Source organism: Chiloscyllium punctatum, chromosome 23, assembly GCF_047496795.1.
Source record: "Chiloscyllium punctatum isolate Juve2018m chromosome 23, sChiPun1.3, whole genome shotgun sequence".
In the NCBI taxonomy this organism is placed as follows: Eukaryota; Metazoa; Chordata; class Chondrichthyes; order Orectolobiformes; family Hemiscylliidae; genus Chiloscyllium; species Chiloscyllium punctatum.
The window spans coordinates 51,197,888-51,212,267 of record NC_092761.1 but is presented as its reverse complement, the minus strand read 5'-3'; the positions used below and the strand labels follow the sequence as shown (position 1 = coordinate 51,212,267).

Here is a 14,380-nt window from a genome sequence, read left to right as displayed (position 1 = left end):
TCACACGACCCTTTCATCCCTGCCTGATAGGTACGTACTTATCAAGGACACTCAATAGTTGCTCCTTGAACAAGTTCCACATATCAATTACGCTCTTGCCTTGGAATCTACTTTTCCAATCCACACATCCTAAGTCATGCCTCAACGCATCATAATTTCCCTGCCCCCAGCTATAACTCTTGCCCTGTAGTACACACTTATCCCTCTCCATCACTAGACTAAAAATCACCGAATTGTGGTCACTGTCCCCAAAGTGCTCACCTACCTCTAGTTCTAATACCTGGCCTGGTTCGTTACCCAGAACCAAATCCAGTATGGCCTCACCTCTTGTTGGCTTATCTACATATTGTGTCAGGAAACTCTCCTGCACACATTGCACAAACACTGACCCATCTAACGAACTTGAGCTATAGCTTTCCCAATCAATATCAGGAAAGTTAAAGTCTCCCATAACAATCACCCTATTACTGTTACTCTTCTCCTGAATCATCTTCACAATCCTTTCTTCAACAATTCTAGGACTATTAGGAGGCCTGTAAAAGACTCCTAACAGGGTGACCTCACCTCTCCTATTCCTAACCTCAACCCAAACTACCTCAGATGGCAAATCTTCATCCATCTTCCTTTCCACCGCTGTAATACTATCTTTGACAAGCAAAGCCACACCCCCCCCCTCTTTTACCCCCACCTCTGACCCTACTAAAACATTTAAACCCTGGAACCTGCAACAGCCAATCCTGTCCCTGATCTAGCCATGTCTCCGTAATAGCCACAACATCGAAGTCCCAGGTACCAACTCACGCTGCAAGTTCACCTACCTTATTTCGTATACTTCTGGCATTAAAGTATACACACTTCAAGCCACTCTTCTGTTTACAGGCACCATCCTTTAAGATTGATGCCATATTCCTAACCTCCCTACACTCCAGGTCCTGCACCCTAAAGCTACAGTCTGGGTTCCCATGCCCCTGCAGAGTTAGTTTAAAACCCCCCCAAGAGCAATAGCAAACCTCCCCCCAAGGATACTGGTGCCCCTCAGGTTCAGGTGCAGACCATCCTGTCTATAGAGGTCCCACCTTCCCCAGAAAGAACCCCAGTTATCCAAGTACCGAAATCCCTCCCTCCTGCACCATCCCTGTAGCCACGCATTTAACTCTTCTTTCTCCCTATTCCTCAACTCTCTATCACGTGGCACGGGTAACAAACCAGAGACAACAACTCTGTTCGTTCTAACTCTGAGCTTCCAACCTAGCTCCCTAAAAGCCTGTCTAACATCCTCAGCACTCCTCCTACCTATGTCATTGGTGCCAATATGGACCACGACTTCAGGCTGCTCCCCCTCCCCCTTAAGGACCCGGAAAACACGATCAGAGACATCACGTACCCTTGCACCTGGGAGGCAACATACCAAACGTGAGTCTCTCTCGTTCCCACAAAACCGCCTATCTGTGCCCCGAACTATCGAGTCCCCAATTATTATTGCTCTGCTCTTCTCCATCCTTCCCTTCTGAGTAGCGGGGACAGGCTCCGTGCCAGAGGCCTGAGCCCCATCACTTACCCCTGGTAAGTCGTCCCCCCCACAAGTATCCAAAACGGTATACTTGTTCTTGAGGGGAACGACCACAGGGGGTCCCTGCACTGGCTGCTTCCTCCCAGTCCCCCTCACTGTCACCCATCTATCTGCCATCTTTGGAGTTACTACTTCCCTATAGCTCCGATCTATGACCCCCTCTGCCTCCCGAATGATCCGAAGTTCATCCAACTCCAGCTCCAGCTCCAGTTCCCTAACACGGTCTTGGAGGAGCTGGAGATGGGTGCACTTCCTGCAAGTGTAATCAGCAGGGACGTCCATGGCATCCCTCACCTCATACATGTTGCAGGAGGAACATTGCACTGCCTTCACTGCCATCCCTCTAAAGCTAACCTTTATTTTAAAAAAAACTGGGTCTAAAGAATACAACAAGCAAAATTCGGCACTTACCTCCTTACCACAACGGATCTTATTATTAGGTTAGAGGAGGAGGGTGGGTGGGAGGCACTACCTCCGTAGTGCCTCGGGTTCTTCAGCTGCAGTAGATTGTTTGGATGTTTCCTTCCAAACAAACAATCTACATTTCTATTGTGTAGAAACCCACTCAATCTTTCCTCATAAGACGAGTATTTCTATTCCTGGTATCAACTTCATAAACCTTCTCTGGACTGCCTCCGATGCCAGCATATCCTTCTTTAGCTAAGGGGCTCAAAACTGTTCACAGTATGTCAGCTGTGGATTAACTCATACCTTATGTAGTTTTAGTAAAACCTCCCCAACCTTTACACTCCAGCCCATTTGAAATAAAAGCCAACATTCCATTTGCCTTCCCTATTACCTGTTGAACATGGAAGTTAGCTTTTTATGACTCATGCATGAGAATTCCTAAATTCAGTAGCTTCCTTCAGTCTTTTTAAATAATATGTGGCTCCTGTATTCTTTTTGCCAAAGTGCATTACCTTACATTTTCCCACATTAGATTCCATCTGCCAAGTTTTTGCCTGCTCGCTTACATTGCCCTATATCCCGCTACAGATTATGTTATTCTCAACACTCTCCTTTCCATCTATTTTCTCACCCATAAGTGTGCCTACAGTACTTCGACTTTCCTCATTCAAATCATTAACATATGTTGTAGATAATTGCGGCCCAAGCACCAATACTTGTTGCACTCTACAGACCTTCCCCACTACTCTTTCAAGAACTTTTTCAAAAGGTGCCTCTTCAATCATGTCTTCATTCAAGTCCTCAAATTCCCCTACTATTGCTAGTTCCTTTTTACTCCTGCAAAACCTCTCCACTCATATACACTGTTGTTGCTGTGATGAGCGATAACACTACAGGGAGAGGATCAGTTGCTCTGAAAATTTTAAAGTACTTGTGGGTTGGGTGCAATTTTCAATGCTACTTACTTATGAATGCTGATGTAAGCAGTGGTACTTGCACAGCCTGTTGATAATGCTTCAAATATGATTGAGGTGTCCACTCGTGATAGTCCTGATCCCCCAACATCTTGACGAACATAAATCCCACCAAATCCAAGTTGTGCAGCTTTCCTCATTGTCTCCACTGGAAAGATTTCCTGCTCAATATTAAAAGACATAAATGATAAAAGACCTTTTAAAGAAAGGAAGCAAAAACCTACAACATGGAATAAAATCAGAAGACTGAGGAAGTTTTAACAGCTATCATAAGATGACCAAAATAAACTATAACGTCAAACCAGAAGGTAACAAAAACAGACAGTAGAGCCTTCTTAAAGATATAAAAAGTAAGAGAGAGACAACAGAGAACGAGGCAAGGGAAATAATGGGGTAACAAAAAACAGTAGAAGAGTTAAATAAATATTTCCCGGTCTTCGCAGGACAAGATACTATTGGCATTACAAAAATACTAAATTGGGGAAGAGGAGGAAATAAATATAATTACCAGTGAAGAGAAAGTTTAAGGAAACTACTGGGGCTAACCATCCACTGGGCTTGATGGGTTACAACTAGGTTTTAAAAAGAAGCGGCTACAGAAATAGTGGATGCACTGTCTTAATCCACCAAGAATTGTTGGATCCTAGAAAAATCTTAGAGAATTGGAAAACTGTCTATGGAACACCCTTATTTACAATGGAAAGACAACAACAGGCAAGTTGGACTAATCTTCAAAATTACAAATTTTAACCTATTATAAAAGATTTAATAGTGGAGCAAGTAGAAATGTATAATATAATCAAGTAGAGTCAACATGGCTTCATGAACAAGAATTCATGCATGACAAGTACATTACAGTTTTTGAGGTTGTAACAAATAGTGGGTAAAGGGGAACCAGAAGATGTAGTATATTTGGATTTCCAAAAGGCATTCAATAATGTACCATACATAAGACTACTCAATAAGAACCCTGATATTTGAGGTAGTATAAAGGGTTGAGGAGATAGGATTGGCTAACTAACAGAGCAGAGAGGTGGGATAAAGGAGTCATTTTAAGGATGCCAACTGTAAACCAAGGAAAGATACAGCAGCCACAATTATTTACAAAATAGCGACTTGGATAATAGAAGTACATATACTATCGCTAAGTTTGAGATTGACAAAAATAGGTGGAATGGCAAGTAGTGATGATGACCTAAGAGTCTACAGATAGATAAAGACAAAGCTAGCAACTGACCAAAATCATAGCAGATAGAATATAATGTGGGAAAATGTGAGGTTTTGCACTTTGATGGGAAGAACAGAAGAACTAAATATTATTTAAAACAGAAAAGATTGTAAAAAAGCTGCACAGAGGAATTTGTGGTTGCTGGTATACAAATTACAAAAAGTTAGCATCCACTAGCCTTAATTTCAAAGGGAATTTTTATTAAAAAAATAGGAAAGCTTTGCTTAAATTATACCAGTAACTGATCAGACCACAGCTGAAGCAGAACCATAGAATCCCTACAATGTGGAAACAGCCCTTCGGCCCAACAACTCCACACCGACCCTCCGAACAGTACCTCACCCAAATCCATTCCCCTACCAAATTACTCTACATTAAACTCTAACTAACACTATGGGCAATTTAGCACGGCCAATTTACCTAACCTACACATCTTTGGATTGTGGGAGGAAACCGGAGCACCCAGAGGAAACCCACGCAGACACAGGGAGAATGTGCAAACTCCACATAGACAGTTGCCAGAGGCTGAAATCGGACTCGAGTCCCTGGCACTGTGAGGCAGCAGTGCTAATCACTGAGCCACCGTGCCACCTGAGTACTTTCAACAGTCTCAGTTGCCTTATCTTAAAAAAAATCCTGGTATTGAGGGTAGTCTAGAGAAGGTTAACTAAGTTCATTGCAGGTATGGAAGGACTTTAGGAGGAAAGGTTGAGTAGTTTGGGCTGGTACTTACTGGAGTTCAGAAGAATGAGAGAGGACCTTATAGAAACATGCAAAATTCTTAGGGGTTTGACAAAGTCGATGGGGAGATGTTGTTTCCCCCTCTGAGATTCCAGGTCCACAGAGCAAAATCTCAGGGTAAGCAGTTGTTCATTTCTCAAGTTTTCTATCAGAATGGTAAATATGTAGAATTCTTTACAGCATACGGCTGTCAAAGCTGGGTCGTTAAGTATATTCAAGGCTGCGTTGGCCACATTTCTAATGACTAAAGTAATCGAGACTTGCGGATAAGCCAGAAAAATTGAGTGGAGGATTATCAGAACATAGATCAGTACTGCACAACATGTCCCAACATGTCTGCGTCAACTACAAAAGCATTCTAACCTAATTCTATCTGCTTGCACATGGTCTATTCCCTCTATTCCCTGCCTGTTCATGTGTTTGTTTAAACGCTTCTTAAATATTGCTACTGCCTCTCCTTTTACCATCTTCCCTGGTAGCACAAGCCAGGCACCTACCACTCTTTTTCTCATGCATCTTCTTTAAATATTTCACCACTCGCCTTAAAGAACAGCCATGATTTCACTAAATAGACTACTTTTGCTCCTACGTCTTATAGTCTTTTACTTCAGAACAAAACCCAAAAGGAAATACTGAAAATATACAATCCCTGAAATTGATAGGGGACTATGTGTAATAATAATAATTATTATTATGTGTAATAATGTATGAAGTATAAAGTATATCACAGCACAAGGATCGGTGCTGGGTCCAGTACTTTTTGTCATTTACATAAATGATTTGGATGTGAGCATGACAGGTACAGTTAGTAAGTTTGCAGATGACACCAAAATTGGAGGTGTAGTGGACAGCGAAGAAAGTTTACAACAGGATCTTGACCAGATAGGCCAATGGGCTGAGAAGTGGCAGATTGAGTTTAATTCAGATAAATGAGAGGTGCTGCATTTTGGGAAAGCAAATCTTAGCAAGACTTATACACTTAATGGTAAGGTCCTCGGGAGTGTTGCTGAACAAAGAGACCTTGAAGTGCCGGCTCATGGAGTCACAAGTAGATAGGATAGTGAAGAAGGCGTTTGGTATGCTTTTGTTTATTGGTCAGAGTATTGAGTACAGGAGTTGGGAGGTCATGTTGTGGCTGTACAGGACATTGGTTAGGCCACTGTTGGAATATTGTGTGCAGTTGTGGTCTCCTTCCTATCAGAAAGATGTTGTGAAACTTGAAAGGGTTCAGAAAAGATTTACAAGGATGTTGCCAGGGTTGGAAGGTTTGAACTATAGGGAGAGGCTGAACAGGCTGGGGCTGTTTTCCCTGAAGCGTTGGAGGTTGAGGGGTGACCTTATAGAGGTTTACAAAATCATGGATAGGATAAGTAGACAAAGTCTTTTCCCTGGGGTGAGGGAGTCCAGAATTAGAGGGCATAGGTTTAGGGTGACAGGGGAAAGATATAAAAGAGACCTAAGGGGCAACTTTTTCACACAATACATATATGTATGAGCTGCCAGAGGAAGTGATGGAGGTTGATACAATTGCAACATTTAAAAGGCATTTGGATGGGTATATGAATGGTGGGCGGCACGGTGGCACAGTGGTTAGCACTGCTGCCTCACAGTGCCAGAGACCCGTGTTCAATTCCCGCCTCAGGCGACTCTCTGTGTGGAGTTTGCACATTCTCCCCATGTCTGCGTGGGTTTCCTCCGGGTGCTCCGGTTTCCTCCCACAGTCCAAAAATGTGCAGGTTAGGTGAATTGACCATGCTAAATTGCCCGTAGTGTTAGGTGAAGGGGTAAGTGTAGGAGAATGGGCCTGGGTGGGTTACGCTTCGGCGGGTCGGTGAGGACTTGTTGGGCTGAAGGGCCTGTTTCCACACTGTAAGCAATCTAATCTAATCTAATCTAATGTAATCTAATAGGAAGAGTTTTGAGTGATATGGGCCAGGTACTGGCAGGTGGGACTAGATTGGGTTGGGATATCTGGTCGGCATGGATGGGTTGGACCGAAGGGTCTGTTTCCATGCTGTACATCTCTATGACATGCCTTCAGCTTGTGTAATATAGACCCATATTACACCTGTGGAGATTTAAAACCAGTAAATTGCACAGATTTAGTAATAGATGAACTGCAGTGATTACAGCTAGCATTCTCAAAACAACAATAACCACTGAAGGATGCCGCAAATTACCAAATAAAGATAAGTAGCTGATGCTGGGACTCAACATCCATTTTGCATATACATTTTCTGCAAGGTGAAACAGGCCAGGATTTTGTGGTTAGCTGCAAAGCAGGTGAGCTGACTACTGACTGAATAAAGCTGGCTGGTGACTTACGTCAAGATTTCTACTCACCCAACAACTCTAGTTCCAAATCTAGCCCTTGACGACAGAAAATGGCAATTTGTGATTTCTGTCACATCCTCATAACAAGTCAGGATGTTAAACGCACTTAAAAATCCACCACTTTTCACTTCTATTTCCAAAGAGCAAAAATGTAATAACTGAATTTAGCACTAAAAATAAGATTTCTATAAAAAGGAAAATAATTTTAAACTATGGAATTTTTAATCAGAATAATGACTTTCCATAACTACAGAGTTAACTTTTCAGGGAGTGTGAGGATGTTTTATGGTAATTGTGACACTAGTCTGCTATGAAAAGCAGTTACACTCCAGTCAACAATCTCCAAACTTTTCCAGGATAGCTCAAGTGAGACAAATAGTACCACTGATCAGGACCACAGTCGAAATTACCGTCTGGGGGAAACCTCTGCAGTGCAACTTCTGAAATAGCAGAGATACACTATTTATTCATGAAGGTGTGGATGTCAATAGCAACATCATTTATTGTTACGCACAGGCACGTCTGGATTTCATGTTACCAGACTTCTGAAGTTACTGTTAGGATCAATGGTATAACAAAACACTTCGCTGTCATTATCACAACAAAATTCAGGCCATTGTAGGATCTACAATCATTCCCTTAAGCATTCATTCTGTTCAGTTTGAAAGGTGGCTTTGTTCTATTCTAAATGCAAAAAAGGACTTAACTGATGATAGCAGTTGTAGTTAATGTGATTGCAAACATTAAAATAGTAACACCAACATAATTAATCCTGACTTAACAAATTTAATCGATAATGACTGTACAAAACCTAATTTATTTAAATGAACACACTACAGAAAAGCACCAATTATCCATTCTTAAAATGTAATTTTAAGAATCGATAGGTCAAATTTCAGATCCATTGGGTAAAAATATATATTGACAGGTGACATTTGTGTCACTGTTTATCCAGTAAAAAGGGTCAGGTGGCTAGGGGATCCAATTTGCACTTCATCATATCTTATTTAATTAATAATTCTCAAATCGTCAGCAGGTAATGCTCATTCTGGTTATCAGAAAGTGACAGCAAACATTCTCCTTGAATTGCCAAAGTCATTATTTGAGTACTTCCTGTACTCAGGATACTTTGAGACTGGGAGGGGAACTTGGAGGTGATAGTATTCCCGAGCACCTACTGCCCTTCACTTGAATTGTGTATGTTACAGAATAATTTAATGCATGCTGTAGACAGTACACATTTCAGCTATATTTTCTCCATCAGGGTACTAAATGTTCAGATGCGTGTACAGCATCTTAGTCGAATGGACAGCTATATTCTGGATGGTATTAAATAGAACATAAAATAGTACAGCACAGTACAGGCCCTTCAGCCCATGATGCTGGACTGAGCATTTACCTTAATCTAAGATAACCTACACATCCTCAATTCACTACTTTGTTTGTCAGTGTTTGTGCAATGTGTGCAGGAGAGTTTCCTGACACAATATGTAGATAAGCCAACAAGAGGTGAGGCCATACTGGATTTGGTTCTGGGTAACGAACCAGGCCAGGTATTAGAACTAGAGGTAGGTGAGCACTTTGGGGACAGTGACCACAATTCGGTGATTTTTACTCTAGTGATGGAGAGGGATAAGTGTGTACTACAGGGCAAGAGTTATAGCTGGGGGCAGGGAAATTATGATGCGTTGAGGCATGACTTAGGATGTGTGGATTGGAAAAGTAGATTCCAAGGCAAGAGCGTAATTGATATGTGGAACTTGTTCAAGGAGCAACTATTGAGTGTCCTTGATAAGTACGTACCTATCAGGCAGGGAGGAAAGGGTCGTGTGAAGGAGCCGTGGTTTAATAAGGAGTTGGAATCCCTTGTTAAATGGAAGAGGGCGGCCTTTGTAAAGATGAGGCGTGAAGGTTCAATAGGGGCGATTGAGAGTTATAAGGTAGCCCGGAAGGACCTGAAGAGAGAGCTAAGAGCAGCAAGGAGGGGACATGAAAGGTCCTTAGTTGGTAGGATTAGGGAAAACCCTAAGGCTTTCTATAGGTATGTTAGGAATAAAAGAATGACTAGGGAAGGAATAGGTCCAATCAAGGATAGTAATGGGAAGTTGCGTGTGGAGGCTGAAGAGATTGGGGAGGTGCTGAATGAATACTTTTCGTCAGTATTCTATCAGGAACAGGACATTGTTGTCGATATGAATACTGAGGCACGAATAAGTAGAATGGATGGCTTTGAGATATGTAGAGAAGAGGTGTTGGAAATTCTGGCAAGGGTGAAAATAGATAAGTCCCCTGGGCCTGATTGCATTTATCCTAGGATTCTCTGGGAAGCAAGGGAGGAGATTGCAGAGCCATTGGCCTTGATTTTTGTGTCCTCTTTGTCTACAGGAGTAGTGCCAGAGGACTGGAGGCTAGCAAACGTGGTTCCCTTGTTCAAGAAGGGGAGTAGGGATAATCCTAGTAACTATAGGCCAGTGAGTCTCACTTCTGTTGTGGGCAAAGTCTTAGAGAGAATTATAAGGGATAGGATTTATGCACATCTGGATAAGAATGATGTGATCAAGGATAGTCAGCATGGTTTTGTGAAGGGCAGGTCGTGCCTCACAAACCTTATTGAATTCTTTGAGAAGGTGACGAAGGAGGTAGATGAGGGGAAAGCGGTAGATGTAGTATATATGGATTTTAGTAAGGCGTTTGATAAGGTCCCCCATGGTAGGCTACTGCAGAAAATACAGAGATATGGCATTGAGGGTGAGTTGGAGGTTTGGATTAGGAATTGGCTCTCTGGAAGAAGACAGAGGGTAGTAGTTGATGGCAAAGATTCATCTTGGAGTGCCGTCACTAGTGGTGTTCCGCAAGGATCTGTTTTGGGACCATTGCTGTTTGTCATTTTTATAAATGACCTGGAGGAAGGGTTAGAAGGTTGGGTGAGCAAGTTTGCGGATGATACGAAAGTCGGAGGAGTTGTAGACAGTGAGGAAGGATATGGCAGGTTACAGCGGGATATAGAGAAGCTGCAGAGCTGGGCAGAAAGGTGGCAAATGGAGTTCAATGTAGCTAAGTGTGAAGTGATTCACTTTGGTAAGAGTAATAAAAAGATGGATTACTGGGCTAATGGTAGACTACTTGGTAGTGTGGAAGAGCAGAGGGATCTTGGTGTCCATGTACACAGATCTCTGAAAGTTGCCACCCAGGTAAATAGTGCAGTGAAGAAGGCATATGGCGTACTGGCTTTTATTGGTAGAGGAATTGAGTTCCGGAGTCCTGAGGTCATGCTGCAGTTGTATAAGACTCTGGTGCGGCCGCTTCTGGAATATTGTGTGCAGTTTTGGTCGCCATACTATAGGAAGGATGTGGAGGCACTGGAACGGGTGCAGAGGAGGTTTACCAGGATGTTGCCTGGTATGGTAGGAAGATCCTATGAGGAAAGGCTGAGGCACTTGGGGTTGTTTTCTTTGGAGAAAAGAAGGTTTAGGGGTGATTTGATAGAGGTGTACAAGATGATTAGGGGGTTAGATAGGGTTGACAGTGAGAACCTTTTTCCGCGTATGGAGTCAGCTATTACAAGGGGGCATAGCTTTAAATTAAGGGGGGGTAGATATAGGACTGATGTTAGGGGTAGGTTCTTCACTCAGCGAGTCGTAAGATCATGGAATGCCCTGCCAGTAGCAGTAGTGGACTCTCCCTCTTTATGGGTATTTAAGCGGGCATTGGATAGGTATATGGAGGATAGTGGGTTAGTGTAGGTTAGGTGGGCTTTGATCGGCGCAACATCGAGGGCCGAAGGGCCTGTACTGCGCTGTATTGTTCTATGTTCTATGTTCTACTGTCCATGGGCTTGTCCAGCAGTGGCTTAAATGTCCCTGATGTTAGAATATCTTAGTGCAGTTCCAACAATAACTATCTGGGCAAGTGAGGAGGGCTCCATCACTTGCCTGGTTTGTGTTTTGCAGATGGTAGTGAATTATCTGTTGCAGAATTCACATTCTCACCTGGTTTTAAATATCTTAATCAAAGCGTTTATACATGTTGTTTCACATCTCAATGGCAGGTAAGACTCAGAAGTAGGGACACCAGTGCATCTCAAGAACCTTACCATGGTATCCAAGAGAATTTGGCAAAGTGGACCCACAATTGGCTAAATGGCAGGAAACAGTTAATGGTTGGGGTGTGCTTTCCAACTGCAAGTTGATGTCTCACAAGTGGTTCATGTTGGGGCCTCTGCTGTTTATAGTTTTTTATAAATGATTTAGACTTCAATCTGAGAGGGTTAATCAGTAAGTTGTAGAGGGTTTTGACAAACTGTTTAGAAGAGCTGATCAGTAGCAAATAAAATTCAATCATGATAAATGTGAAGTGATACACTTGGGTAGGGCAAACAAGACAACTGAATACTTGACCAATAGAAGGACTCTGGGAAATACTAAGGGTCAGAGGGACCTTGGTGTGCAAGTACATCAGTCCCTTAAGGTTTTAGGACAGAAGGATAAAGTGATTAAGGCAGCCTATAGTATGCTGCCTTTATTACTTGGATTTTCAAAGGATCTATGGCTAATGTCTGAATAGATGGAATCAGCAAGTAACAGACTGAATAATTAACTACAAAACAAGTTAGAGTAGTTTTAAACTGTTTACTCAGATTGGCAAAAGGTGGGAGAATGGACATGTAAATGGAAAATTAATTTCAACAACTGAGTTGGTGCTTTAATATTATGAAAGATTTCAATAGAACAAAAGATTATGGTTCCATTTGCAGGCACTTGTGGATAACTTTGATCATGATTCTTTGTTTGGAACATAAACACTGTGGTGGTCCAGTTAGACCAATTAATCTATTGTTCGTGGCAAATTTCATGTTTTCTGATAGCACGTGGAGTCAAAATCAAGTTGACTAAAAGCTACAATTCCTGAAGAAGGGCTCATGAAGAAGGGCTCAGAAGAAACGTCGATTCTCCTGCTCCTTTGATGCTGCCTGACCTGCTGCTCTTTTCCAGCAACACATTTTCAGCTCTGATCTCCAGCATCTGCAGTCCTCACTTTCTCCTAAAGGCTACAATATCTCTATAATAATAAGGCCTCAAGAAAAAGATTGTGCACTCTTCACTTCTGGATGAAGACAACTGTGAGCTCTTCCACCTTGCCTTTTTATGATTCACTATTGTCTTCATCATTTGTAAATGGATATGGCAGAGGTCTGATCCAATTCAACAGCTGTACATCACTGTGTTTTATACAGTGTTCTACTTTAAATATAAGTTGGTGCCATCAACATGAACATGTACATGTACATGTACATTTAGCAGGATGTCATTTTACCTTCTGATCCCACTCTGCCATGTGTGGACTCATTTCATTCAAAGCAAAACTAAAGGCAATTTTCTGGAATTCTTTTTGATCGTCCGAGAGCCCTATAGAAGCTGTAAGAGAAAAACAATTCAGTCCACTGTGCTTGTGTCAGTTCTGTGGATGCTATGCAATTAGGTCTATTCTTTTCTTATTAACCCCAAAATCTTACCTTTTTCAAATACTTATCTGATCTCACCTGCCTCTACCTCTTTTACTAATGAGCCTAAACCGGTATCACCAAGTTCTGGATTAGTGGTGCTGGAAGAGCACAGCAGTTCAGGCAGCATCCAACGAGCAGCCACCGCAGGAACTGTAAAACCTGCGCCCAGACCTCCTCCCTCACCTCTATCCAAGGCCCTAAAGGAGCCTTCCACATCCAAAGTTTTACCTGCACATCCACTTATTGTATCCGTTGCTCCCGATGTGGTCTCCTCTACATTGGGGAGACTGGGCGCCACCTAGCAGAGCGCTTTAGGGAACATCTCCGGGACACCCGCTCCAATCAACCAAACCACCCCGTGGCCCAACATTTCAACTCCCCCTCCCACTCTGCCGAGGACATGGAGGTCCTGGGCCTCCTTCACAGCCGCTCCCTCACCACCAGACACCTGGAGGAAGAAGCCTCATCTTCCGCCTCGGAACACTTCAACCCCAGGGCATCAATGTGGACTTCAACAACTTCCTCATTTTCCCTTCCCACACCTCATCCTAGTTTCAACCTTCCAGCTCAGCACTGTCTCCTTGACTTGTCCGGACTTGTCGAACCTGCCTATCTCCTTTTCCACCTATCCACTCCACCCTCTCCTCCTTGACCTATCACCTTCATCTCCTCCCCCACTCACCCAGAGTAAACGTTGGATGCTGCCTGAACTGCTGTGCTCTTCCAGCACCACTAATCCAGTATTTCCTTTCCAGCATCTGCAGTCATTGTTTTTACGGTATCACCAAGTTACCAACCCTATGACTACAGCAGTTTCGCATTTACTTGTCACGGCTTTGAACGCGTCCATTAAACTTTCGTTGACGTAAGAAGAACCTTCTCCAGTTTCCCCGCAGCTGAATGTCCTCTGACTCCTCCAAAAGCATTTACCCGGCTCCTGCAAACAGAGCTGCCCCTGGCTGACCGCTATCGCCCGGACTGTCCCCAAAGCCGCCACCAGCATACACTCCACTCACGGTCAATACAGCTGGAGACGGTCCTGCTGTACACCGGGCTAAACAGCGGCACGCAGGCCCTAACAAACCCCGAAACTGTAAAGACGCGCTTCCACAGCAAGCGCTGAGCTATAAGCGCCATCGTACTGAAGAACCTTCACACCCAAACAGAGCAGTGTCACCATTTGGCAGGGCTAGAGCCGGGGGCGGGGCTGGACACGCTGTGATGACGATCCGTGGAGGGACAGGGTAGAGGGTAATAGTGATCATAGCATCCCAACAGTGGAGAGGTAGTCCATTTGTGACCCAACAAGTCCACACCAACCCACCCAGACCTATTTCCCTATATTTATCCCTGACAAATGCACCTAACCTACACATTCCTGAACACTACGGGCAATTTAGCATGGCCAACTCATCTGACCTGCACATCCTTGGATTGTGGGAAGAAACCGGAGCACCTGGAGGAAACCCATGTAGACACGCGGGGGGTTGGGGGAAATGTGCACCTGGAGAAAACTCCACACAGTCATCCGAGGCTGGAATCGAACCTGGGTCCCTGGCGCTGTGAGGCAGTGGTGCCAACCACTGAGTCACCATGATGCCCTGGTTGGTGCATGAATGCAA

The 14,380-nt window shown here is 43.4% G+C and overlaps 1 protein-coding gene across 2 annotated transcripts in view; it reads right to left on the bottom strand.

The window, feature by feature from the left end:
- Positions 1-13,899, bottom strand: part of acad8 (acyl-CoA dehydrogenase family, member 8) — a 123,980-nt gene extending 110,081 nt beyond the window's left edge. Inside the window, exons 1-3 of one of the 2 annotated variants that reach the window (XM_072592984.1) lie at positions 13,775-13,899; positions 12,569-12,669; positions 2,944-3,113 (exon numbers count right to left, since the gene is read on the bottom strand). In XM_072592984.1, the coding sequence (XP_072449085.1) occupies positions 2,944-3,113; positions 12,569-12,669; positions 13,775-13,895 (392 nt within the window). In that variant the 5' untranslated portion in view covers positions 13,896-13,899. Of the gene's footprint in view, positions 1-2,943; positions 3,114-12,568; positions 12,670-13,583; positions 13,752-13,774 lie in introns of those variants that run through there. The other variant, XM_072592985.1, reaches the window with a different exon arrangement.
- Positions 13,900-14,380: the final 481 nt, after the last annotated feature.